This window comes from Ascidiella aspersa, chromosome 5, assembly GCF_963924565.1.
Source record: "Ascidiella aspersa chromosome 5, kaAscAspe10.2, whole genome shotgun sequence".
NCBI lineage: Eukaryota > Metazoa > Chordata > Ascidiacea > Phlebobranchia > Ascidiidae > Ascidiella > Ascidiella aspersa.
The window spans coordinates 2,725,105-2,752,896 of record NC_139451.1 but is presented as its reverse complement, the minus strand read 5'-3'; the positions used below and the strand labels follow the sequence as shown (position 1 = coordinate 2,752,896).

The following is a 27,792-nucleotide window of genomic DNA, read 5'->3' as shown; positions in this document are numbered from 1 at the left end:
AGGCGTACAGAAAATTCACTTTGAGTGACATACATAATCTATCTATATGCTAAGCTAAGCAGATCATTCAACACCGATCAACACCGAACGGAAAATAATGCAATTTGCATTTTCTCAAAAGTTAGCACACAGTCACCGAATGCCAGCCAAGCGCGTAATTCCACATTTTTACAATGTACATCCTTTGATATTTTTTGCTAATATTTTGTTTCGTCCAAACTCCTATTGTTTTGCTTAGCTTAGTAGTGAAAACATTTTGTAGAGAAATGTTAAACATAGAGCTCCATTTTTCTGTTCCCCGAGCAGGACAATTTTCTAAGAGGCGTAAAGTTTGTATTATACACTTACGGTTCTCTTATAGGCTTATAGCATTAGTAATGCACCTGGTAACGCGGCTGTTGTAGCAAAAAGGACCATCTACCGTAGGTTGTCTAAGTTTTATTTCCGTTATGTTTTATTACCACATCAATCTCAAGCAAGTGGTTTTATTTTAATCCTAATACAAGCAGATCTGGCTTTTCTTTCGAAAAACAAGCATTTACAGTAAGGCTGTTTAAATCTGTCGGGAAAACAGAACTGGTTTTGAACTTTCGTTTTGAAAAAAAAAATAAGGGCATTTTTAGAATCAGCGCCGAAAACATTAAGAACCAATCTATCTCATCTCCGTTAAAAATTTACTGTTGACCAGTGTTATCTTTAAAACTAGTAATTCATATGTTTATCGACGATTCATATCACCTACGAAAAAAGGTATTCGCAGGAATATTGAGAACCAAAATGTTTAAAAAGCTGCAGTTGGTATTAAACTATTTTTTCAGAATATCGTAATAAATATATTTGCAACACGGTTTTAACAGAATTGTCTTATTACAAATATTTAATGACTTGTTTATTATTTTCTAAAATATTTGGTTCTTTGTAGATTTTTTTAAAAAGTTCAATGGATCATCGAAAATCTTATATGGGTATTTTTTTCGCCCGCCACTTAATGGTCAAATTCGGCCTATTCAACTTTCGCGTCGACCCAAATATTAGCCGTTACTATAACAGCGAAACTTTTTATGGCGTCCCAATTATATCTTTCGCTGAACGTTTTCAATGGCCTAAATAAATTTAAATATAATTAATATCAGCCAAGTTCACGTATTTATCTCACAATTTTTACAAATTGAGGAAAACTCTGGCTCCGAACGTACTTCAATAAATCTTAGCATATAAATCTACTGCAATCGGCGAACGAACAAAATCAATTTTAGGTTTCTACTAGGGGTGTCCGAGCATTGACATTTTATTCCGATACCGATACCCGATACTTTGGACTAAAATTATCGCTATTCGATCCGATACTGAATGACGTCATTGCTATGATTAAACAAGCAAAGTGGCAAAATTAAGTTGTTCCAATTCATTTTTCCACCAGGTTATTAAACCAAAATTGACTTTAGCGTTAATAAGTTTAGTTACATTCAGTTGTTAGCCTACCATTACTGAGAAATATACTTATCACAAATATATACTTTGCCATTGATTTAATGGATTGGCCCCGATACTACCCTAGTATCAAACGATATTACCACTTGGTATCAGGTATCTGCGATCCGATATTATCGGACAAACCTAGTTGCTACCGATTGGTTGAGGAGCTCTATCCTAGGTTGATTCCGACCCAAATCTCGGATTTAGCCCTAATTCAACCTTAAACCTTTGACTATATACGTCGCGTTTTATTCCTTTTGACTAAAGAACAAATTATTCATATTGATATTCGTTTTAACACAGCTGCATGTACTGCTCTGCCTGGTGTGGTCCAAGGAACACTTTCACCTGCTACTGTACCTGCTGGAGGATTTGCAGACACCAATACAGTCACAGTGACTTGCAATGCTGGGTATGCCATAACTACTGATACATCAAGTTGTGCTGCTGCAACCAACGAATGGACACCAACAACTCTGACATGTGCAGGTAAGCACAATTATCACTTTTTGTAGCAAAACGTTTTTATGTTTTAAGGTTTGTTTTGCATATGACTTGACTGGGACTTAAGTTAATTTGCAAATGACTTGACATGGAATAAAGTTGTTTTGCTATTGGCTAAACTAAAAATAAAGTTAATTTGCAAATGACTTGACTTGGACCTAAGCTGTTTTGTAAATGACTTGACTGGGACTTAAGTTAATTTGCAAATGACTTGACTGAGAATAAAGTTGATTTGCAAGTGACTTGACCACGTGACTAGGACTTGGGTTAATTTGCAAATGACTTGAGTGGGACTTCAGTTATTTTAATGCGACCTGTTTACAACACTGGTGTTACTTGAGACTTTTATGTCAAAAATAATACAAAAATATTTTTGTACGCAAACGCCTTGTAGACATTTGCAATATTGGTGCTTTCTATCGCTAAACAAGAAAAAACGGACGTTTCGATAATTCTTAATTATTTTTTCATTTCTAACAGTCGCCACTTGCGCCGCTACACCCACCCTTACCCAAGGTACCTTCTCAGCTGTCCCGTCTGGCGGCTACACCGGCACAGTTTCAATCACATGCAACAGCGGGTATAAGGTGGCTACTGGTTCGCCTTCTTCATCGCTTTGTACCGATACGGACACCTGGGAACCTACATCACTGGCATGCGTTGGTAATTTAATGAGTTTAGTTTTCTTGTGTGTTATAGAAAAAGTTTTGGTTTGTCGTTAAAAAGTTATCATACGTTTTAAATCGTACATGTTTACTTGTTTCCTCGTATTTCAGTATATGTATATATATTATATATAACAGGGATGGCCAACCAATCAGATACCAAGATTCGCATTTGTTACTTGTTTACAGCAAAGAGCCACACCTTACACACATGGAACGAAAAGAATAGCCTTTCACTCCATTTTGTTTTTGCGCGAAAAGCGTGCATTTATTTTGTTAAAAAGACAAAATTTTAATTTAGTAGGAGACGCGACGCGTAGCATGAAAAAATACACATTTCTTGATATGGTTGTATTTATCAATATTATTTGGGCATATATTTTCCGTTTATCTTGTTTCAAAAGTATTACTAAAAATATATTGGCCTTAAGGCAAGCAGTCTGTGTGGGAACCGGTAATAATCTATAACTTGGCCAAACGAAATCGAAACATTAAAAAAAGTGCAATAGAAACGTAAGAGCCGCGTATAAGTGGGTGAAGAGCCGCATGCGGCTCGCGGGCCGCGTGTTGGCCACTCCTGATATATAATATTAAAGAAAAACACGCTCCGTGAAATTATTGCGACATTTAACTTGAGTTGATTAAGTTGCCTGTATTTCAACTGTTTGGCATTTTCTCTTTTTTTGGTTGAAATTCAATTGTTTTTTTTTTGTTGAATATTTTTACGCTGGCAAAATTACGTGCATTGTGCAACGTGCAACGTTACCTTTTATGTCGATTCATGTATTTTATTATTTTATCAAAAACAATTACTTTGAATGCCCTTGGGGATTCAGTCGTGACCAATGTAGTTAAAACGCCTGTAAAAAACATCTTACAACGGACTAGTAACCGTTACTAAGCTCTACCAACTGAGCTACACAGGCACAAAGGTAGCCAGTCGAGAAACAACCTTATTCCCGTTGCCTGCTGCATTCTGTTCATAAAACTAGCCTGGGTGGGGTTTGAACTCACGACCTCGGCCATACCGGGACTGTCGCCCTATCTGCGCTACAGGCTCAGAGGGAGCCAATGCTTTCTACATACTGTTAGTACAACCAAATCCTTTTTTGCTTTTCTGTTGGCAAAATACTTAAATTTTAGATTTCAAAGATTCAAACGAATTACACTGTCTATACTTTTAGTAATCGAATGTGCGATAACCTCCATCACCAACGGAGTCGATACAACTGCAGTTACAGCTTACAACGTAGCTCATACCTTTACATGCCAAGATGGATATATTATATCTGGAACAGCGGCCTTGACATGCGACGGAACAGAAACCAACAACTGGTCGGCTGCTCTGCCCACTTGTGTTGGTAAGTGGCCTACCGTTCATTTTGAAAGTAGGCAAAAAAATAATAAACTCTTTGGCCGTGTTGTAATGACTTGACTTAAGTCGCTGTTTTGAAATCACTATAGACTTGACTTAAGTCGCTCTGGTAAAATGATTTAGCTTAACCGTAAGTATTTTCGTCAAAATACCTGACTTGGACTAAAGTCGTTGAGTTAAATAACTTGGGTTAATATTTTATAAAATTGAGCTATTTATCTCAAGTTTTTTATGTAAAACAATTAGATTGCTAAATTTAGATTTTTTCATTAACTTATTGCTCATAATATTCTAACGAACAATTTTTATATTTTATCGTTTTATTTTGGTATTAATGTTAGGCAACTGATGACTTGGACAGGGACTTCACTTGTTATTGAAAAAAAGGCTTGACTTAACTCGAGTTATTTCACAAATGTCTTGACTTGGACTTAAGTTATTTTCCAAGTGATTTTACTGACTTTTTTTAAGAAATTATTCTTTAAGGCATATTTTTAATAAATTTATCTTTTTTTTTCAATTTTTACTATTCCCAGTTCTATTCCGCCGACATGTTTTGTCCGAAATTATTGTGCAAACGCCGTCAGTGACCAGTTTGACAGCAAGAAATCCACACCCTGTTCAAAGAGCCGAACCCGAGTTTCAAAAACGTTTCATAACCGACTTAGCAGTCCATTATTTAACACACACAGCCATTTCATTAAATATGTTCGCATGACAACTGTTCGTATCCGATTGTAAAGGTGGACTAACATGTGGTAAAATGTTGTTTTTTCACCTATTGTAAGTTCACGAGACCCCCAATAAGTGGATTACTGCATATCCACCGTATTTTAGATAACAATAGGTGTTTTTTTCACTGAACTCGTTGTCAGCATTTCTTTTCAAATTTCATGCAAATCTTGCTAATAACCAATTTAAAAACATCTTGCAATATAAAATTTCTGTGGTCGGCGGGCCAACCAAATTCATTGGTTGAGAAACACCGCTCTACTGTATATGGTATGCTTTTATTTTATTTACTTCTATTGGTATTTCTTTGTTGTCAATAACTGAAGCCTGTTTTTACTCGGTTTTTACTTATAGTTGTTTTTTGTTTACATACAATATTGCGGTACGACCCTGCGAATTTTGACTTGCATACGTTTTGCTTGTGGACACTGAACCATTCATACACAAGCAGGGGCGTATCCAGAAATACAAAAAGGGGGGGGTTTCGAATTTTCAACTTAGGGAATTCCCCGTTTGTCGTTAATGACGTCATAATATAGCGACGGATATGACGTCATGAAATAGCGATTGTTATGACGTCATATGCCTTTCATGGCGCAACGGTAAAGAAGCGCTGATCTATTTGCAAAAACACTGTCAAAACCTAAACAAAGTGGACGTAGGAAGATCATAGCGCGAAGCGCGAAAAATTGTTTGCACTTTCGTAGTTAAATGGCCAAAAAGTGTTTGAAATGGACTTTTGTATAGTTTGTCAAAGAGGCGGTGGGCGGTAGGTTGCCGACCCCTGTCTCACACCGACATTTGATATTAACGCGGACAGCAAACAGCGAGAAACATCAGCACCGCCTAACTCGAAAGACGAAAAACGGCGTTTTTTCTTTGATTTTAATTTCGCATTAGCTTAAGACGCGTGACCCAATTACATTAAAGACATTGCCGCTTAAAACGGTGTGTAAAACCCTGACAAAAACGTACAAAAAACGATTATGTCACTTACAAAAAGGGGAGCCCCCCCCCTGGATACGCCACTGTACACAAGTGCTCCCGTTACTTATACAACATTCATTTCAACGCAGCTGCATGCGTCGCATTGCCTGCTGTGGTCGAAGGAACACTTGCACCATCTGCTGTCCCTGCTGCTGGCGGTTTTGCAAACGATGATACCGTCACAGTGACTTGCAATACTGGTTTCTCTGTAGCTACTGCAACATCAACTTGTGCTGCTTCAACTAACACTTGGACCCCAGCAACATTAACGTGCACAGGTAAAAATGTAACGCTAATGCAGGAGTTACCAAACTTTTTTCGTAAACTGTAAATAATATACTTTTTATTAGAGATCGACCGATATCACTTTTTAACCGATGCCGATATCCGCCCTTTTACAATTTTGTCAACCGGTTCCCGATACCTATACTGATTTTTTTATAAATCTGGGAACTGTTCAAAACTTGACTTAATTAAAACTAAAAACTAAAAAACGTTTAGTTTATATATCTTTAATAATTATTAAAATTTTGTTTTGCATAATATCTTGGTGTGATGCTAAAACTCGTACAGGAATAATTAGATCATATTTTCGGACTAAAATATCGGCCAAAGACAAAAAATGTTAAAAAAATATTTGAATACACTTAATGTTAACCCAAGGTATTTGACTGAATGATTTAAGTCCCAAGTCAAGTAATTTGCTCAAAAGACTGAAGTCAAGTCATTTTGGTCACAGGACTTTAGTTAAGTCAAGTCATTTGAAAACAGTGACTTACGTGCACTGTCATTACACAACACCGTGTTTTGTGGAACGTTTTACTTAATTTTTATATTTTTTTTAGCAATTACATGCGCGGCCTTGACTGTGACCAACGGAGCAACTTCAATTGACACAACAGGAACCATCGCTTACAACACAGCTGTTAATGTTACTTGCGACACAGGCTTTGCACTTTCCAGCTCTGGGTCACTTGTGTGCGATGGAACGAGATCTGATAACTGGAATATCGTGATACCGACATGCGATAGTAAGTCCTACTCTAACACTGCAGTTTGCAATAGTTTTTTTCTAGTGCAGCGGTTCTCAACATTGGGCCATGGAAAACCTTTTGACGTTGGCCACAGATCAATACAAAAAAGCTTAGTTTATTAAAAAATTTAGTTTGTTTTACGGAACTGAATTTTACAGAAATAATAGGTTGGGCAGGAATTGACAATAAATGTAAATGAAATGCAATTTTTTTGTTGTAGATAATTTCGCTTTACATGTTGTTGCCTTGTAGATCTTATTGTGTGTTTTCTTTTTACAGGTGGCAGTGCTGCAGTTTTTCATATAACAACAACTTTGACGGTGATTCTTCTTTCTGCAATCGCTTTCGTCAATTCTCTTTAAATTAAAAACGTGTGTTGTTCGTAGGAATGTAGCTTTTTTACTGTGACTTCGTACTAGCTTTCGAAAATAGAAAAGACAAATTCGCACCATCCCCGCTTTTAGATGCTCGGCGTTTTTTATTTTGAGTTTGCACTTATCGGAAATTGTTTAAATATTTTGTTGTTAACACTTTGTTTTTAAATGGAAAGATTTTTTTCCGAGTTAAGTTAAAAGAAAAATGTTTGCAACTACTGGTAGTGTTGTGGGCAATTGAAGTTACGATTGTAACGGTCATTCTTTAAATGTCTGCTAACTTCGTAGCTGATACGCCCTTTGTGTTTACTTAAAGATTTTATATTTTGCTTTTTAAAATTAATAGCTATATGTGCTGATTATTAAAGACCATTCCCAAAACCTATTACTGCTTTCATGTTCTTTCTCATTCAGCCATTTACACGGCCTAATCTTGTTATGGTTGTGTTTGGAATAAAAAAGTGTAGCTTGCAAAATATGCGATAAAAATAGATTTGTTTAATTTGTAACATAAAGAAATAGTTTTACAACAGAATTACTTGACGTAACAACTTTGATAAACTTATTTTATTCCTGTATTTTGTTCCTATACGACGTCGTGACCACGGCAAAAATAACTTAATTTAGTCAAATTTAATATAGTCCCAATTTGTTTCCATTTATTAAAGCGAATTGGCAGCGTGCTTGAGAAGTGAGTTAGTTTAACTGCTAAACAACGAACATAAACGTATTGACGAAGTAATCTAAACTCACCAATTAGTTTTGCGACGGAGGTCCGTCCTATCAACATTCAGTTTTTCATGGTATGCTTCGGCTATATATGTCTAAGTTTTGTATGCCAATAATTACTTAGCAAGTTACAGCACAGCTTACTCCTCAAACTTTTATAGCAAATGAACAAACATAGCATTTGAGAAAACAAAGTCAATTCCAAAACCATTATTACGTCGGGTTATTGTGACGTATGCTAGTAAACAAATCATGCAATGTTCAAAAGATTACCGATGGTTGTCATTACAGCTTATCGTCAAAAAAATATTTGTAAATATAAACGATACATAATTTCGGATTAACGTACAAATTTCGTATTGTTATTTTTGAAAGTATTGGGAGCGCCATTCATAAGAGGTTAAGACCAAAAAACATATTTAAACAAATGTAAAGTTCGAGTCTGAAACTCAATCTTAAATGGGTGCCATGGAATAAGGCAAAGCAATTAACTTAGAAAGATTTAATTCTTTTTTTTCATTTTGCATTGACCTTTATCTACTGACATTTTTACAAAACTTTTATTTCAAGGGTCTCTCGATCGTTAATGAAATTGCACAACCATTTTTTTGTTTAAAAACCACATAATAAACGAAAAAAATCGAATTATGAAAAGGGAATATATTTTTATCAGTACTCTGTTCCGGAAACTATATAGCTGAAGGATCTCTGTTTAATGAAGCGAACACAGGACGTGCGCTTTATTTACTACTTTTTAGGATGAATATTACAATTTTTTTAATATCTTTCACTGAAAGTGCGATTGATGCATTGCTAAAGCCAATACGAGGACTGTATAAAAATCCAGCATATCAGCGGCACAAATTTTCTATAAAAATATCTGGGCGCTAAGTTCGGACAGATTAACTGAGTGTGGCGAGTTACATTTTAGTGATTCTAAACTGGGCAGGTAAGAATCATACATTTTAAGGAAAAGGCTATTTATCTAACCAAACAAAGTAGTTAAAATCAGTGTTTTAATAGTTATTTACCAATAACTTCTTGTGAACTTAAACAAGCCGGACAAATAGCCAATAGTCATCCTAAGACTATTTAACCGGCTAAGAAAAAAATCACGCAAATTACGCAATAACTTGATTGAAGCTAACGGGAAATTAAGTTGTACTAACGCCCCCTATCTAAGTCGCTAACTACAATCAATGTAAATAGTAGCCTACTTAAGTGTGTAAGTCAGATAAATAGCAAATTACAACTTGTATTGTTCTTTACTTTTTTTATACTGTTTACCACAATTTTTTTTTTATTATTTAACAAAATAATGTCGGTTTTAGACACAAAAACACGGTTAAGACGCAGAAATTCTTATCATTGTTGTAGTAATTTTACAAACATAAATTTCCAAAGACATTTTTGTGGTAAACAGTTTCAAACATATTATAATAAACGCAAACAAAAAATAATTTCGTCAAACCCCAACGAGTAGGCAAATAGCCAATGGACTTTACCCGGCTAAAAAAATAACATAAGAAACTGTACTCTAAATGGAGTAGAATTCTAGACAGGCATTTTAAAAAGTCTTTTGAATCATCGTATAATTTCCATGAAGTGTTAACGTTCCGGAGAGAGCCGTGCAAATAGGTATCTTAACCATATTTTCACGGCTAAACAAGAAATGTAAATAAATTTGGTGGTGAATTATGATAATGTTCAAGTCGAAAGATTAAATTTTATGATAATAGCACCCGAACATGAGATCTAACCTAAATCAAAGCATGATGATCACTGGGTGTATGCGTACTGATACAAGCCGGGCAAATAACCACTTCAAACTTTTAAGATATTTTTTTAAATATTTTTAGAGCCGTTTACCATAAAAAATATTTTGTGGTAAACTGTTTTAAAAATATTATAATAAAAGCAAAAAAATAATTTTGCCGAAACAAAAAATATGGCTAGGAGTTAACAAATTACACGTGATATTGTTTATAAACAATCGCCAACGTCATGTCACGTAATACGTTCTAAAAAGTGTTAGCCCCGCTCGATTTTCCCACACATGCTTATTTTGGTCCGCAAAACACCAAACAAATCCAGTTGTATTAGGAAGGAAAAAAGCTAGTAATTATTTTAAAAAACTACACTCTATCCTTGAACTCTTAAAAGGGTGATGTAGAACTCTATGATGTGGGTAAGACATGAAACTAATTCGCGATCTGCTTTGCGTACGAAGAATATCGATTGTCGATGAACTGCTAATGTTCTTTTTAATTTGTCCATGTTGTTTTCAATTTTAATGGCCTAATTACCACTTTCCCCATGAAAGTGTTTCCATAAGCCTTTTTTTTTATAGATGTTGGGTGTGGTTAATTTTTTTAATTTAAAACAACTTGCGTGCCGTATATTGCGTTTTTGTTATTTTTAGTTGAGTTAGGCTGAATCCCCACCGCTTAGACAAAAACGCTTTGAAGCAGTCTGATCGAGACTAATGAAGTAGAACGCTATTTTTTGTCGCGTCCCCACAGACCAGACTTGACGCAAATCTTACGCACAACAGACAGACACGACTAAACGCGTTTTTAGCGAGATAGCGCGTGCACTACTTTTTTACCGTGTCCGAAGATGCTTTTTATAGAAACCATGAGTTTTTTACGGGTTTTGTAGGTTTTATATTGGGGATGTTTTTTTAACAATTTCAACGTATTTATTTTAATTCTAATGAAAATGTATCTCTAGAACGGTTGATAAGCCGTTTAATTCGTATCTTTCTTTTCCATGTATGATTTTACCAGCTTGACTTGTTAAAAAAAACAATTTTGAAGACATTCTTGCGTAATTTTGAAACTTATCTTCATGTTTTAATAAAGTACGAAATAGTATAGAAAGAACCCTCATTAAACTTTTCGCAAATAGGGTGTACCCACTACTTGTGTTGTCGTACAAACTGCTGGTTATGTTTCCAAATACACATTTCTGCCAAAATTTACATTTTATTTGCCTCCGCCATGATCACGAATGAATTATATCGCCTATATAGCTTTGGCCAGTTCAATGTTCGCGCGCTTTGTCGGTGGGGATTGGACAGAGTCGCTTTCAGGCACGACGCGACAAGTCAACAGTCAGACATGTTTTTATGCGCACTTAAAACAAAGTAAAAAAAATATTAAATGGTGTTTGACCTCAATTGCACTACTCAGTTATATTTACTGGCTAGATTAGGTTATTTCTACAGTTTGTTTTTTTAGTTTAATGTTATTACAACGTAAATCGCCTGAGTTTTTTATAATTCCTTCCTTATTCGGTTTAGCTCATTAGAATAAACAGTAGGCTACTTACAACTAGGAATGTCCTCTATAATATCGGAACGAGTCCGATATATTTTTCCAAGTGGCGGTATCGGCATTCGTCCAACACTAATACTTTACGCTAAAGCGAATGTTGAATTAATAACCTGAAAAACACCTTTGGACGTTTCAATTTTGTCTGTTTTACTTGTTTAAGCATAGTAATGAAGTTATTTAGTATCGGACCTTTACCTCCAAAATACCGCGTTTTCTTTCCAAGGTGGTCTTTCGCTGCCCCCTTGGAACCCAGAACTCTGATTTTCGTAATATTTTTCCCAATGCACATTAATCACACACTTGTATAAACCTGAGCCGGTTAAAACGTTTATTTGCTTAGAGAATGAGACTATAGCAGGTGTAATCTGTGTTCATTTATTACTTCTGGTTTTACCTATAGTATTAATATCTTTGCAGAGCCTATGGGAGATTTGAACTACTCCTTACAACCATTTTATTACTTAGAAACACTAAAACACTCTTTATGTTTTTGTTTAAACTGGGTTTCCTTATTTACAAGAATAATTAGCTGGTTTAATTCTAGTTTTTTGTTTCTTTTTAGTAAAAATGCGAAAAAATGCGTTTATTTTGGTTTAAATTGGTATTTTGGTTTAAATTGGTAAAACATTCAGTTTATAGGGCACGTGACGCATCAAGCTTATCAGCTTGTTATTCTTGACCTATTGTAGAACCCATACTATCAAACGCCTAATAGGTAGATTCGTCTAAGACTCTAGGCAGTGTTTCTTAACCTATGGACCGTGGCATATAATTGAAATCGTTCGTTTTTCACCATTTGTATTAAATCTATAGACCGTCGTTTGATTTGGTTGGGTCGCCGAATACAGCAGTTTAACATGGTTAGATTCATTAAGATTGACCCTAAGCTAGATTTCTCCAATAATTTGTAAAGTTGCGTGGGCGAAAGCAAGAAATAGTTTATATTAAATTATAATTTATTTTGTTTGTTCACTTCTAAAAGGTTCTGTGTAGATAATTTGGTCGCATAAGCTTCTCGGTTAAACATACGCTTTAGTTAGAATAAGTTCCTCTGGTATTTATTTAATTGTCATCAGGGAATGTAACACACCACGCCGAACAACACGCGAAGTAAAATCGAAAAAACAAGATAAAAATGCACTAAACAACGTTCAAAATAAACAGGATAAGAGCGAGAACGCACAATTCAGTTGTTATCTGTTAACACCTGTATGTTAGCTGGACATAAAACGCCCGTTCTAAGTGTTGTTACATTCCCTGGTAAAGGCATCCTGGATCCGGAATATCGGACAAACAAATAAACACTAGAAGATATTATTTTAGTATATACTATCCCTAGTAGCAACAGCATATTCAAACAACAAGTATATTGCATGATATACAAAATAGTATGTCGTTTTACTTTGTGTTTGTTGGGCGTGGTGCTGTTACATTCTTTGGGCATTCTGAATAGTTAGCCGAAACGTCGGTAGACCAATCAATACCAAAATAACTCATTTTAACTAAAGCGTATGTTTAACCGCGAAGTTTTGGAGACTCAATTCTCTTTACATAACTTTTAACAAGTGAACAAAACATAGGGAATAGTGTAAATAAGTTCAAGTTAATTTTCAGTTATGCCTGGTAGCAATAGCATATAGTTTTACGCTTTGTTTTTTGGCACGGCGTGAAAAAGGTTGGGAAACACTGCCCTAGAAAAATACATATATACCAAACGAGCGACCTGGAGGCATTTGTTTAACCACCAACGGTTTTTCGAGTGTTTAAAGAACAAATATTAATGTAGTTATGCACGTTCGAACTTTTAAATCCACGGGCTTTCTAACAATGCTAAAAGTTTACTTGTGGTGATAGGAATTAGGAAATAGGATTGTGTTTGTTTCTTTTGAAAACCTTCTTTTTTGTCGCCATTTGGCGCGGAACGCTTCGTCGGCTATTGAAGGTTGTTTTGAGAATGAAAAAGTGCGACAAGATCAATATTATCATAAAAAGCTGCGTTGTCTACTTGTTGACTTTTTGCTACACGGTTATTAATAACAACATTGTCCGGTAACAGACGATTCAATATTAAGACTTTTACCAGAATGAAAATGTACAACTGTCAAAAATAAAACACGAAACATACCAAATAAAACTATGCGTATTATTAAAACCTTATGCAATGAAAGATACGCACATATATGTGTTCAACTACTGTGACTAACCCTTCTGAAGGTGCTTTATTTGACCAACAATTACTACTTACGTGTCATTAGTTTAACAATTATATGTTAGTTTTTACTGTCATATAACGAAATATATCTTAAAAATCTCCTGATATGATGCGGTAAACTTGAATATATTAAATTTGGGATCCACTCAAACTTTTCATTCTTTTAAAATTAAAAAAGTATTTTATTCTTATTTTCTACAAACACAATTAAATTATTTTAAGCCAGCAACACTTGAAAGCCATACAGTACATAAAACACTACTGTTTAAAGCGAATAACAGCGTAAAATATTTATCTTGGCCGAATTAATAACAGTAACACTAACGCGCGAATTCAACTTTTCTTTCAAAAACCATTCTGGATTGATTGGATTTTGATTCACGAAGTAGAATCCGCTAACGTTATTTTTTTTTTAAATAATAACACTAAGTAATGCATTCTCCATCTACATTGCCACAAAACGTGGTGCTAATTTAGAGCGAATTGGTGAGACTAATGGCTGATAGAAGTACAACCATCAGTGCAGCTTGAAAGTGAAACATCATTGAGTTTCCGCCTGAAACAAAACCATAACTTTTTGGAGCATAACGGTTGGAGGTTGTAGTAAGACGTAATAAGAATATCCTATACAAAAGCCTATACAGAGGTAGGTAGCATTTTGAACGTTTCGATTAACTCTTTATTATTTTTCAACATATCAAATGATAAAAATTAAGCTTTTTTGGCAGTAAATTATAGTCATAGTAATGTTTGAATTGATGGAGCGACTTACATTTAAAGACACTATGGTCAGTTTTATTAGGGATGTCAGATAGTTAAAAGTTTATTCCGATGCTGATACCCGATAATTTGGACAAAAATATATCGCGATTTGATCCGATAACAAGTGACGTCATTACTATATGCTTAAACAAGCAAAATAGATGATTTTAGAAATGATAACTTCCCGGTTATTAGGAACAAATTTGCTAAAAAACATTTTACGGCCAACTGAACAGTTTTCAAAAGGCATCCGGTGTATTGTTGTTGATTCTACTATACTTTTAGTGGAAACTATACGTTCTACTATAGAAACTATTTAAATGGTAGCCTACCTGAGCATGTAGGAGTGGCCACGTTGTAGTTGTTGGACAGAGTTCCATCGCATGTTGAAGTAGTGACGTGTTGAAGTAGTGACGACGAGAGTGAGAAACCGCTGTTGCAAGTCACAGTGACCACGCCGTTATAAGCGATTGTGCCGGAGGGGGCCACTACACTGTTGGTCACAGATAATGCCTAAAATTAGGTTTAATGGCATCTCCTAAGATACCTAAATTTAATGTCAGAACATTCGCAAATTAGATGTCAGATCACGGCACGGCTGCGGAGTCGGACTCGGACAAGACCAGGTAAAACCATTCAAAAAGTCCGACGTGTGCGCATGCGCAGCACCAACTTTCGAAACTGATAAAGCAGCAAACTGTATATTGTTAAGGTTGAATAGCATATGCTGGTATATTTTCTATGTCCCCTATGAGCAGATTGAGATTGCTGAATATCCATCTTATTTTAGTTACGTAAATTGGTGAAATACAGGCTGTAGAGTCTGAGCCGGATTAGGGACTCGATGAAATTACACATTTGGCCGGAGTCGGACAGGTTTGTTCTTAACCGACTCCGCAGCCCTGATTGCCAACACCAAACAAACAAAAATGTTTGGCACGCGAGTTGGTGATGTTTTGAAATTATTCATAAACTGGCACACTGCATACGAAAGGTTGCCGACCCCTGACATAGAAGCTAATGCTAGCGACGAAATTGGTTAAAACTAAAGAAACACTCCGGCAGTCATTTCCCGTCCTAAATTACGCCGGTCAGATTGACAATTGTATTTTTCCGATATGCTTCGACATTCTTAAAAAAAATCGTTTTAAATGCTTTTTTTGTATTTTCAAACAAGCACACTGTAGTGGATACAGGTAAACACACGGTATTTTAGCAAAGTGGGAATAAATTGAACGACTTAACGCAAAATTTTAGCCGATATTGTGGCAACGCTTTTATTTATAAATATGTTAATTGACAAACGGTAAATGTTTAGACTGAATTCATCAGAAATAGAATATAACTATAGGCCATTGTTAAATGGTTGCAATAAAACACAGCAGTCTGAAACAATGCAACACTATAGATGTTTAAGCAAAACAATATATGCGTAAATTCGACTTTTCTTTCAAAAACCTTTCATTTTGCAATGATCAGTTTTTGATTCACGAAGAAGAATTCAACTAACGCCGTTTTTCAAAGACGAAAATTTAACTTATAATAAAAATCTACGTTTCTACAACACACGATGTCAATCTAAAGAGCCTTGATGAAAGCGAACGCGGAGAGAAGCATCGCCATCAGTGCAGTGTGCAGGTGGAACAAGCTAGCGCTTCCAGCTGCGAAATAAGTCGATAGAAAAATGTAAAAAACATGCCTTTCAAATTTTTTTAAGAATATGGCTGGTAAGGCGCGATTTGTTAACAAAAAAAGCGTTACCAGAATAACCTCCGCTTATTTATAACCACTTTCACCCCACTGTGTTTATACTGTTTGTATATGTATTACAAAAAATCGAATTACATAGCAATTTTTTTTCAGTTAAATCCCAAATTCTAAAGTTTAACTTACCTGTGGTGGAAACGGTTGTGGTGGAAACGGTTGTGGTTGTGGTTGCAGTGCAAGTGGGGGTGGTCGCATTGTAGTTGTTGGACAGAGTTCCGTCGCATTTGAGATCCCCAGTAGTGGACGACAGTGTGTAGCCGCTGTTGCAGGAGACGGTGACCACTCCGTCATAAGCGACAGTGCCGGTTGGAGCCACTGCGCCGTTGGTCACAGTCAATGCCGAGCAGGTAATTGCTGGTTGAACAAATGAAAAATATTAAAAAATTTATAAAATGAAAAAAAAAACATCGTTTTCGCGCAAGCATTTTTCTCAAGTCCCATAATTGCTTCCATTGTCTTGTAAATCATTTACACCTCACTCAATGATTTATGTTTAATCATAACTGTGAGTGTGATTAATATTAATTTTATGCTAGCATATTTTACTTTTTGTTTTTCCACCAACAATCATTTGGCAGCGTAATCCGATTTTTATAATCTTTTTTTACATTTATCTATTTCTAAAAATGATGGATAACATTTCAGTATTTCAGAGAGAAAGGTGGACCATTAAAAATCTGTAGAGGATTACTTCGTGACCAGCGGGTCAGTGGTTCGCCATCCCTGTTCTAAAGCGATTAAAAAAATTAAAAATGTTATCCGTCGATTAGATTTAGCAACTACAAGTTTTCCTTGTTAAATTTAAAACTTAATGCTTTACCAGTGCACACCAACGATGTCGGGTCCCAGGTGTCTGTGCTTGTGCAAAGTGAAGAGTTGGTAGATCCCGCCTTGTACCCGCTGTTGCAGGTTATTGAAACTGTGCCGGTGTAGCCGCCGGTAGGCACAGCTGGGAAAGTCCCTTGGGTAAGGGTCGTCGGTTCAGCGGCGCATGTGGCGGCTGCAACATAAGGATGAATATGTAAAAAATGAAACTTAAAACTCAGTACCACCAAGATTCATCTCTTTAAAGTTCGTTTCATTTTACTTAGTATTGAGTTTCAAAAGGTGGAAAGTCCAGGCTAAACACCCTGAGGATTGAACATCACTTGTTTTCAACAAATGCTTATTTCGGTGCAATTTATGTCAGAGGAGGTTCTTGTTTTGATTTCTATCCTTGCAGTTTAGTTACTGATACTATGGCGTTTTTATACAAACTGATAAACTAGAAATTTTCACTAACCAGACGTTACAGTAAACAGTATCTTTCTTACTCGCAAAATGCTGTATTGTCTTCAAACAGTTTACTTTTTCAGCATAAGTAATTCAATTTATCCAACAAATAAGTTACTCTAATTATTTTTTTCTGTTTTTAATTTGCATATTTAAATTAGCGAAACCGTTCAAATCACTTTTAAACAATCACTTTTCCTACTAACCGGTGCATGTGAGTGCGGTCGGGGACCAGGTGTTGGTTGCACTGCAAGTTGCAGAGGTTGCTGCCCCAGATGCAGAAATGTACCCAGCGTTGCAGGTGATTGACTCTGAGCCACTGTAACCACCAGTGGGCATAGTTGGGAAGGTTCCTTGGGTGAGGGTCGGTGAAGCGTTACATGCGACTGTTTAAAAGATTAAACACTTTTCACAAATGTAAACAACAACTCAATTTTGCTTGTTTTGCTTTTCACCTAATCCAGTATATAGTATCCTTTTTTATTATCATTGGATTTCGCTGGATTGTTGAATACACATTAGCTAATCAAAGTTACTGAATAGTTTGCCAGTGTTTGTTTGTTAACTTCCCTTCTGCCAGCGGGGATCTTTTTACCAACTAAATATATTACACTGAACAAAAGAAAGAACAATAATATTTAACGCCTAAGATCGTGTTACAAAATGTACGAAACTTTTACGAAAATGCAAGATGTACTTAAATGCGCGTGTTTCAAAAATTATAATTCTTTTAAAGTCGAACTTACACACGCATTCTGTGAACTCACTACCATTTTGCAAGTTACGTTTTTTAATATAAAGGAATATAGAATTTAATCCGATTAGAAAGTCTTAACGCTTGTTCCATCTAATAGAAAAAAAAAACAGACCAAACCTCAGCATTTTTTCTACGGTTCTTAAAATGTGTTTTACCGTTTTAAAAGATAGTCGCGACCTAAAAAAGTAGAACTATTTATTTGTAATTGACGGACTAATGCAAATGCCAGCAAACTCTGCTTATCGTTTCTCTCGTAGGACGAACGCGCATGAACCTTGGGTCTGATCCAATGTAGTAAAAGTTTTTAGGTATCGCGTGTGTACGACTAAATGTACAGACGTTTACAAACTTAGTTGGCGTAAATGAACTAATGTTGAAAAACGGCGAAGAACAGTTGGTATTCAAGTCAAAAATTATGAAAACAATTTACCGTCGCATGTCAGCTCCGGTATCTGCGCATACGCTTTTAATAAGGAAAATGGAATCATTCCTTTGTGCGACTAAAGTGTATATAAACGGGTGTAACTGATGTGGCCTTCATATCACTGATGATGACATGAGCATTTTCCGAAACGTTTGAAAATAAAGCATGTCGCTTTTATGTCTATTTGGGCCGTTATTTTCACCATTAAACTTATGAACAGATCCGTACATAGTGTTCCAAACTAAAAGATTGCACTTGAGTTTAGCCCAACGCATATAAAAACTGAAATATTTGGCCTAAAAAAAATCCAGTTTAAACTTTAGAACTAGGGATGTACTTGACTTTTTATGTCGATAACAATAGCCGATATTTTACAAACCAAAAACGTGGCACGTTTATACTTAGCTTTGTGACGTCAGTAAGTATCCCCGACCCTTATTTGTTGTTTAACTGGCTTAATCTAGAGAGGTGCCTTGCGGTATTCGTATACCACTGCAGTTTTAAGAAGAATCACCTCATTAATATACGCGGTGTGGATTCCGCTGGATTACTCCTATGTGCCAACCTACAAACAGTATCATTGCAGCAGTAATGCACCATTAGAAACACCTTTACTTTTGGCACAGGTTTAGCTGATTCTGCAAAACATTGCGCTTGCCAAAACAGCTAAATCCATTCGCACGTTTTCCAAAGACCAAAGTTATGATGCTATGCTTGTATAATACTTACTTGTTGTTTGATGTCAGTTTTCTTTGACTAAGTAACTTTACATTTAAAAAACAAACAAAGATATGATCGTGTAAAATGTAACGGCCTCACGAAAGCAAAAAATGCGGTGCTCACCAAATCTTGACCTTTAACCTAGAGGTCACGGCATCAGGCAAAAACGTCCGGGGTTGTCGCGCTAATCTCTGCCCAATCAGTTACATTTGAAACCCGATCGAGCGAGCACAAGACCGATTGGGGGCAACAGGCCAACGACAATCGAGGGCCATTCAGGCTACAGGCTTTAATCTTTTATGCCACACCAGTCGTTTGTATTCCAGACACATTTAGCGGCAAACAGTCTAGGGATGCCATTTCTGTGCTACAATAAGATAACTGTACTCCAAACACCGCGAAATGCAGAAAAACACATCATATGTTATTAAATTTTTATTTACCGATTGTTAAGCACTATTTAAAAAAAAATACCTTAAGTACCCAATTTTTACTTTACCAACGTTTCGAAACAGTGCCACAATTAGATTTATCTTAGCTACGTCTGGAAAAAAAAATTGCCCAAATTAGCTTAGTGGAGCTAAATACGAACAAAAGAAGTGCCCAAATTAATTGTATTGGAGCTACATACGACCACAAAAGAGCCTAAATTATTTTACTGGAGCTAAGTATAGACAAAACAAAAGTGCCCATATTAGTTTTATTGGATCTGTGTACGGACAAAAAAGAGTCCAAATTAGTTTTATTCACAACATGCGAAAAAATGTACTTAAGTTATTGTTATACGAGCATTGTTCTTTTCGTGCATGAGTTTTTATTTTATATGTTATGAAAAAAGATATCTGGTGTTACCAGGTTATATAAAGTTGTTATATTTTAACTGGTTGAGGACTATTGGCATTGTCCCACCGATGTAAATTAAATACTGCTGCAATAAGCATGATTATTTGTATACTTTGACAAACAACAAAAATTTTAACTGACAAATTCAATTATTTTAGGGACACGACTTTTGGAGACTACACACGACTTTTAGAGAGTTATTTGATCAAGAAACAACCAACAATTTGCTTAAAGTTCACGATGATGTGCATTTATAATTTGTGTGTTATCAGTAGGGCGATTATTTTTTGATTTGTGAAAAAAAGTGTCAAAATTTACCAGTTAGGTAAAAATTTGTCAAAATTATTTTCAAGTCAGAAATCGAATAAAAATTGTTTACAAAATTAAAAAAAAATGTAGTTGGCGTTTTAAAATTCTCGTTAATTTTTTGAAAATTGTGGTTTCAATTTTACAAAAAAATGTAGTTTAGATTTATAGTCAAAAACAGTTTGACTGTATTATACCCCATATTAGTTTTATTGGAGCAATTGACAGATAAAATTGCCCAAATTAGTTTTATCCGAGCTACAGACGAAAAAAGAAGTGCCCATATTAGTTTTATTAGAGCAATTGACAGACAAAAAGTGCCCAAAATAGTTTTATTTGAGGTACGTATAGACAAAAAGTACCCAAATTAGTTTTATTGGAGCTATGTACAAGCAATAAGGTGTCGAAATTTGCAGCAGCACAAAAATGTAGTTTAGAGCACAAAAATTGCAGCAGCCTCAAAAATGTAGTTTAGATTTATATTCAAAAACAGTTTGACTGTATTATATCTTCATTAGATCAATACATGGTATACACAGGCAGAATTAAACACCAAGGCCTCTCTGATTTGGACAAATGTATTGAACAGTATTTGCTTTCTTTTTTTGCTTGAGATTTGCAATTATCCCATTTCCTTTTTCGATAACTAGGTCTTTGTTAATTTTCTGCAATTATTTTAACGTTGCATTTTAACCGTTTACACCACATTTTTCTAATTGGCATTTTTTAATTTGTTCATATTTTAAAATGACAAAAATATCAATTATTAGGTATTTTCATGAGTTTTGCATTAACCCGAAATAATAACTGATTATTGTGTTCGATTGGTAGTCAGTAAAATATCAAATACCAGTGATTTACCACGACAATACACTAATGCAGTACTTCAAACAACAATATGTTGTTTAAATCAATTTATTTCATCAGGTCAAAATTTTGTCAAAATAAATCATTTTTAGGTTTAAAATTGGTCAAAATTTCAATTTTTTAGGTCAAAATTTCTTATTTTTCAGGTTAAAAAATAATCGCCCTAGTGATCAGTGATACAAAATAAAAAGCAGGTAACAGTTGGTCAAAACACTACGAGTTGCTTAAAGAAATTACTTTAATTGAATCAGTTGGTAGAACGATGGTCCCGATATGACCGAGGTTGTGAGTTCGAACCTCATCACAGGATAGTTTTACGAACAGGATGCAGCAGGCATTTAAGTATGGTTGGTTCTCGACTTGCCCCTCTAAGCCTGTGTAGCTCAGTTAGTAGAGCGACGGTCACAATTGGGCGAGGTCGTGAGTTTGAATCTCGAACAGATTGCAACAAGCAAAGGTGAGTTATGGTTGTGCCGGAGGTTGGTTTTAACCTCACTGCAGTTTAGTTGTTTTTCTTGCCTGGCATTGCTGGCAACTTAGTCCTTTTCAGACTGACTGATATCAGTTAGCCTTTTCGAAGGTATTTTGTGTATTATAGCATACTATTTAATATTTATGATTTTGTGAGAAGTAGAACAAACAGTAACTAGTTACCTGTGCAAGTCAACGATGCGGGTGTCCACGTGTCAGTTGCAGTACATTCAGCAGTGTTGGCACCAACAGTTGATACGAATCCACTAGCACATGCCGCAGTTACAACTGTGTTGCCCGTGTAGCCAGGAGAAGCAGGTAAAGTGGGAGTAACTCCTCCCCCGTTGGTTACAGTTGGTTCCGCGCCGCAGGTGAAAGCTTGGGTAAAAACAAAGAGCAAATTAATCTCTTTTCTTCAAACCTATATACACAAAAATAGTTGCTGTTAAATTTGGCAGATTTTTATTTTGCCCTGCCCTTTGTGTTTATAAGGCCAAAACAAAGTAACGTTTTTGGAACTTGAGCCTTCAAATGCGCTCGCCGCAAGTGATTCATTAAGTAAGACCAGACCAAAATAATCTAGTTTGTAGTGATGTTAGAAGAACTTATGACCATGGATTAGGTTTGCTTACAGTTTGAACATTTGCACCCAAAATTATACATACATTAGTGGCGAGCTTAGATAAGGCCCATCGCTGCGAGGATACATTTATAGTGCTTACTTTAAATGTAGCTATTTAGTGCGTGTCAGCATTTTTTTGTTTTTTTCGGGCAGACAATTATTTTGCGTCTCACAACAAGCTTTGCCTAATAACTAAGTGTCAATCAGCGTTATTCGGCGAGCGACTAACGTGTAATGCCATGTGCTAGGTTCGCAATTTCCTTTACCTGATAAATAGCCAAAGTAACATTCCTTAATGCGCTTCATCATTGATCAGCAAGCTGTGGACCGCCGCCCAAATGTGGGTTGCAGAGCCACTTTTAGTGGGCCACAAGTTACTTTTGAATAGCTTAGTGATATCATTTAGTTTTGGGCCGCATGATAGCCGTACATTCATTGCACTTTGTTTTAAAAATACATGTGGCTTAGAATTTTAATATTGTCTCAGCGTGGTTCAGACCCATGTGCCAAATGTGGCCCTGAGTGCCTGTCAAATTATATTTTTTGCCAACTTAAACTGTATGCAAACGAAAAATTTTCGCGCTTTGCCTTTATATATTTTTTGTTTTATACTATGTTTTACATTATGTTTTAAAGCGTTTTGGCCATAGAGACGATGTGTCATATTTAACTTTACAAGCAAATATCCTAAATCCGCCACTGTTTCGTAGTGGTTTTACGTAGTGGGCCCTTAATAGCTATAAAAAGGGTACTTTTGGGCCGCGACAAAACAGGTTTAGTCAAAAAAAAGTAGAACTGACCACATGGTTCAATTGCATTAATTTAGTTTAATGGTTCAATTGCATTAATTTAGTTTAATGGTTCAATTGCATTAATTTAGTTTAATTGTAATTGCAATTCAATTACCTTAATTCAGTTTAATTGTAATTGCAATTACACCCTAAATAATTTAACTACATTACAATTGCATTAGAAACTGTAATGAATTTTATCAATTACATTTTTTTTATTGCTGTGATTGTGGGCCCTGTAGGGGGGGTATACTGAGAAAAAGTTGTGTCCCGGCAAATATCAAAATAAATCATCAAATCTAAAAAAAACTTATATCTACCTATTGTGTGCAGGTTTTTTCTACTCAGATAACCCTCTAATTTCATATAATACTTTGGTGTGATATCATTTATGAGCTATTATAATCATTAGAAAGTATTAACATTGGTGGCAGGTTATAGAAAACGTTGTTTTTTTTTTTAAAAATTCAATTTTTTTTGCTAAAATTCAATCTCCAGTTGTCGCCTGTAGGACACATCATTGCTATTTTGCAAGGATTATTAAATAAAATACCTTAAGTATACCCCCATTTTTACTCATCCTAAGTTTCAAAACAGTGACTTTTTATGTCGATAGCGATAGCCGATATTTTACAAACCAAAAACGTGGCGCGTTTATACTTAGCTTTGTGACGTCAGTAAGTATCCCCGACCCTTATTTGTTGTTTAACTGGCTTAATCTAGAGAGGTGCCTTGCGGTAGTCGTATACCACTGCACTTTTAAGAAGAATCACCTCATTATAAGCCTGGAATATACGCGGTGTGAAATTTACAGTGATGACTTTTCTTGATATAAAGAAAAATGGATGTTAATCGGATTAGAAAAGCTTTACGCTTGTTCCATCTAATAAAGAAAAATAACAGACTAAACCTTAGCACTTTTTGTACGGTTCTTAATATATTTTTTACTGTTTTGAAAGATAGTCGCGACCTGCAAAAAGTAAAACTATATAGATTTGTAATTGACGGACTACTGCAAATGCCAGCAAACACTGCTTATCGTTTTTCTCGTAGGACGAACGCGCATATGAACCTTGGGCTTGATCCAAATGCAGTAAAAGTTTTTGGGTATCGCGTGTGTACGACTAAATGTACAGACGTTTACAAACTTAGTTGGCGTAAATGAACTAATTTTAAAAAACGGCGAAGAACAATTCGTATTCAAGTAAAAAATTATGAAAACATTTTACCGTCGCATGTCAGCTCCGGTATCTGCGCATACGCTTTTAAGGAAAATGGAATCATTCCTTTGTGCGACTAAGGTGTATATAAACGGGTGTAACTGATGTGGCCTTCATATCACTAATGATGGCATGAGCATTTGCCGAAACGTTTGAAAATGAAGCATGTCGCTTTTAACGTCTATTTAGGCCGTTATTTTCACCATTAAACTTATAAACAGATCCGTACATAGTGTTCCAAACTAAAAGATTGCACTTGAGTTTTGCCCAACGCATATAAAAACTGAAATATGTGGCCTAAAAAAAAATTCCAGTTTGATTTTTAGAACCAGGGATGTCCGTTACTTGACTTTTTATGTCAATAGCGATAACCGTTTTGTACAAACAAAAAAGTGCCACGTTTATGCTTAGCTTTGTGACGTCAGTAAGTATCCCCGACCCTTATTTGTTGTTTAACTGGACTAATCTAGAGAGTCGTCTTGCGGTATTTGTATACCACTGCACTTTTAAGAAGAATCACCTCATTATAAGCCTGGAATATACGCGGTGTGGATTCCGCTGGATTACTCCTATGTGCCAACGTACAAACAGTATCACTGCAGCAGCAAGGCACCATTAGAAACACCTTTACTTTTGGCACAGGTTTAGCTGATTCTGCAAAACATTGCGCTTGCCAAAACAGCTAAATCCATTCGAACGGTTTCCAAAGACCAAAGTTATGATGCTATGCTTGTGTAATACTTACTTGTTGTTTGATGTTAGTTTTTGTTGGCAGGGAAAAGTAATTTACTTAACATTTGAAAAAAACAAACAAAGATATGACCGTGTAAAATGTAACGGCCACCCGAAAGCAAAAAATGGCATGCGGTGCTCAGCAAATCTTGACCTTTAACCTAGAGGTCACGGCATTAGGTAAAAACGTCCGGGATTGTCGCGCTAATCTCTGCCCAATCAGTTACATTTGAAACCCGAGCGAGCGAGCACAAGACCGATTGGGGACAACAGGCCAACGACAATCGAGGGCCATTCAGGCTCCAGGTTATAATCTTTTATGCCACAGCAGACGTTTGAATTAATTTTTTACTACTCATCTGTTGCTGAGGACGTGGGATGAAAAACTGAACGTATTCCGACACGATATTTTAAATCTTAAAAGTAAGCCAAAGCTAACGCTAAAGAATGCACATTTGCATTCTGATTTCTTAGGTCTTTAATCTGAAGTATGCGCGAAACTATAAACACTAACGTTATGCGATGCAACCAATACATGATGGGTGTGTGATTCAGTTAAAAGAAAAGTAATCAAAATCTATACATGAACACCTAGCCATCTTGAAAATTACTTATCATTAGCGCGATTATTTTTTGACCTAAAAATTAAAAATTTTGACCTAAAAAATTGAAATTTTGACAAATTTTGACCTAGAAATATATTTTTTTTATAAAATTTTGACCTAGTAGAAATTCATTGATTTCAACAAAGCATTTTTGTTTATAGTACTGCATTTTGTCTTGGCTTCGTCAATTATGCGTTTTTATCATTTTACTGACTACCGGTCGAACAAAAATCAATTATTTTTTCGCCTTTATGCAAAACTCGAAAAATAGGTTATTTGATATTTTTGGTTTTTCAAAAAAACAAACTACTATAAAAATGTCAAAGAAATAAGACGCTGGTTATTTATAAAAAAATGTTGTGTAAACAGTTCAAATACAACGTAAAATTAATTGCAGAAAATTAACAGAAACCTAGTTATCGAAATAGGAAATGGGATAATTGCAAATCACAAGCGAAAAAGACAGCAATACTGTTTAATACACTTGTCGCCGTAAAAAAATCGACACAATATTTAAAATGTTTAAAGTGTTATTTACCTGTGCACGTCAGTGTTTCAGGATCCCAGGTGTTTGTCGTGGTGCAAAGCGAGGCTGAAACGCCACCAGTAGCCACCTCGTACCCGCTGTTGCATGTGATTGACACTGTGCCGGTGTAGCCGCCAGAAGGCATAGTTGGGAAAGTTCCTTGGGTGAGGGTCGTCGGTGCAGCGGAGCAAGTGGCGGCTGTTTGAAATATAAAAATAGAAGATAGATCAGAGTGTGTGTTGTGATGCATGCAGATTTCCTTGACGGCTGACACCGTTTACGAGTGTTGCCGACAGTAACAAGTAACACGTTATTGTCTACACACATAAGTTAATCAAAGTTACTGAACAGTTTGCCAGTGTTTGTTTTTTAACTTCCCTTTATGCTAGCGGTGATCTTTTTACCAACTAAATATATTACACTATGCAAAACAAAAAAAATAATACTTAACGCCTTAGATCTTATTATAAATGTCCGAAACTTTTATGAAAATGAACGATGTACATAAATGCGCGTGTTTCCAAAATTATTACTCTTTTAAAGTCGAACTTACACACGCATTCGGTGGACTCACTACCATTTTGCAAGTTACGTTTTTTAATATAAAGGAATATAGAATTTAATCCGATTAGAAAGTCTTTACGCTTGTTCCATCTAATAAAGCAAAATAACAGACTAAACCTCAGCATTTTTCTACGGTTCTTAATATATTATTTACCATTTTGAAAGATTGTCGCGACCTGCAAAAAGTAAAACTATATAAATTTGTAATTGACGGACTAATGCAAATGCCAGCAAACTCTGCTTATCGTTTCTCTCGTAGGACGAACGTCGAACGCGCATATAAACCTTGGGTCTGTTCAAATGTATTAAAAGTTTTGGGTATCGCGTGTGTACGACTAAATTTACAATCGTTTGCAATCTCACTTGGCGTAAATAAACTAATGTTGAAAAACGGCGAAGAACAGTTGGTATTCAAGTAAAAATTATGAAAATATTTTACCGTCGCATGTCAGCTCCGGTATCTGCGTATACGCTTTTAAGGAAAATGGAATCATTCCTTTGTGCGACTGAAGTGTATATAAACGGGTGTAACTGATGTGTCTTTTATGTCACTGATGATGGCATGAGCATTTGCCGAAACGTTTGAACAATAAAGCATGTCGCTTTTATGTATATTTAGGCCGTTATTTTCACCATTAAACTTATGAACAGATCCGTATATAGTGTTCCAAACTAAAAGGTTGCACTTGAGTTTAGCCCAACGCATATAAAAACTAAAATATTTGGCCTAAAAAAAAAATTCCAGTTTAAACTTTAGAACCAGGGATGTCCGTTACTTGACTTTTTATGTCGATAGCGATAGCCGATATTTTACAAACCAAAAACGTGGCACGTTTATACTTAGCTTTGTGACGTCAGTAAGTATCCCCGACCCTTATTTTTTTGTTTAAATGGCTTAATCTAGAGAGGTGCCTTGCGGTATTCGTATACCACTGCAGTTTTAAGGAGAATCACCTCATTATAAGCCTGGAATATACGCGGTGAGGATTCCGCTGGATTACTCCTATGTGCCAACATACAAACAGTATCATTGCAGCAGCAAGGCACCATTAAAAACACCTAAAATTTTGGCACAGGTTTAGCTGATTCTGCAAACATTGCGCTTGCCAAAACAGCT

The 27,792-nt window shown here is 35.7% G+C and overlaps 1 protein-coding gene across 1 annotated transcript; it reads left to right on the top strand.

Moving 5' to 3' along the window:
• The first annotated feature begins 961 nt into the window (after positions 1 to 961).
• LOC146141487 (E-selectin-like) lies at positions 962 to 7,414 on the top strand. The gene is made up of 7 exons (XM_083390051.1): positions 962 to 965; positions 1,780 to 1,965; positions 2,461 to 2,643; positions 3,830 to 4,006; positions 5,829 to 6,017; positions 6,585 to 6,770; positions 7,053 to 7,414. Exons 1-7 carry the CDS (start codon positions 962 to 964, stop codon positions 7,133 to 7,135), a joined length of 1,008 nt encoding a protein of 335 aa, XP_083246177.1. The 3' UTR covers positions 7,136 to 7,414.
• Positions 7,415 to 27,792: the final 20,378 nt, after the last annotated feature.

Bases quoted from the DNA above. Each gene is read 5' to 3' on its own strand.
- LOC146141487 (XM_083390051.1), top strand. The intron at 1,966-2,460 runs GTAAGCACAATT...CATTTCTAACAG, and splicing joins AACAACTCTGACATGTGCAG to TCGCCACTTGCGCCGCTACA. The intron at 4,007-5,828 runs GTAAGTGGCCTA...ATTTCAACGCAG, and splicing joins TGCTCTGCCCACTTGTGTTG to CTGCATGCGTCGCATTGCCT.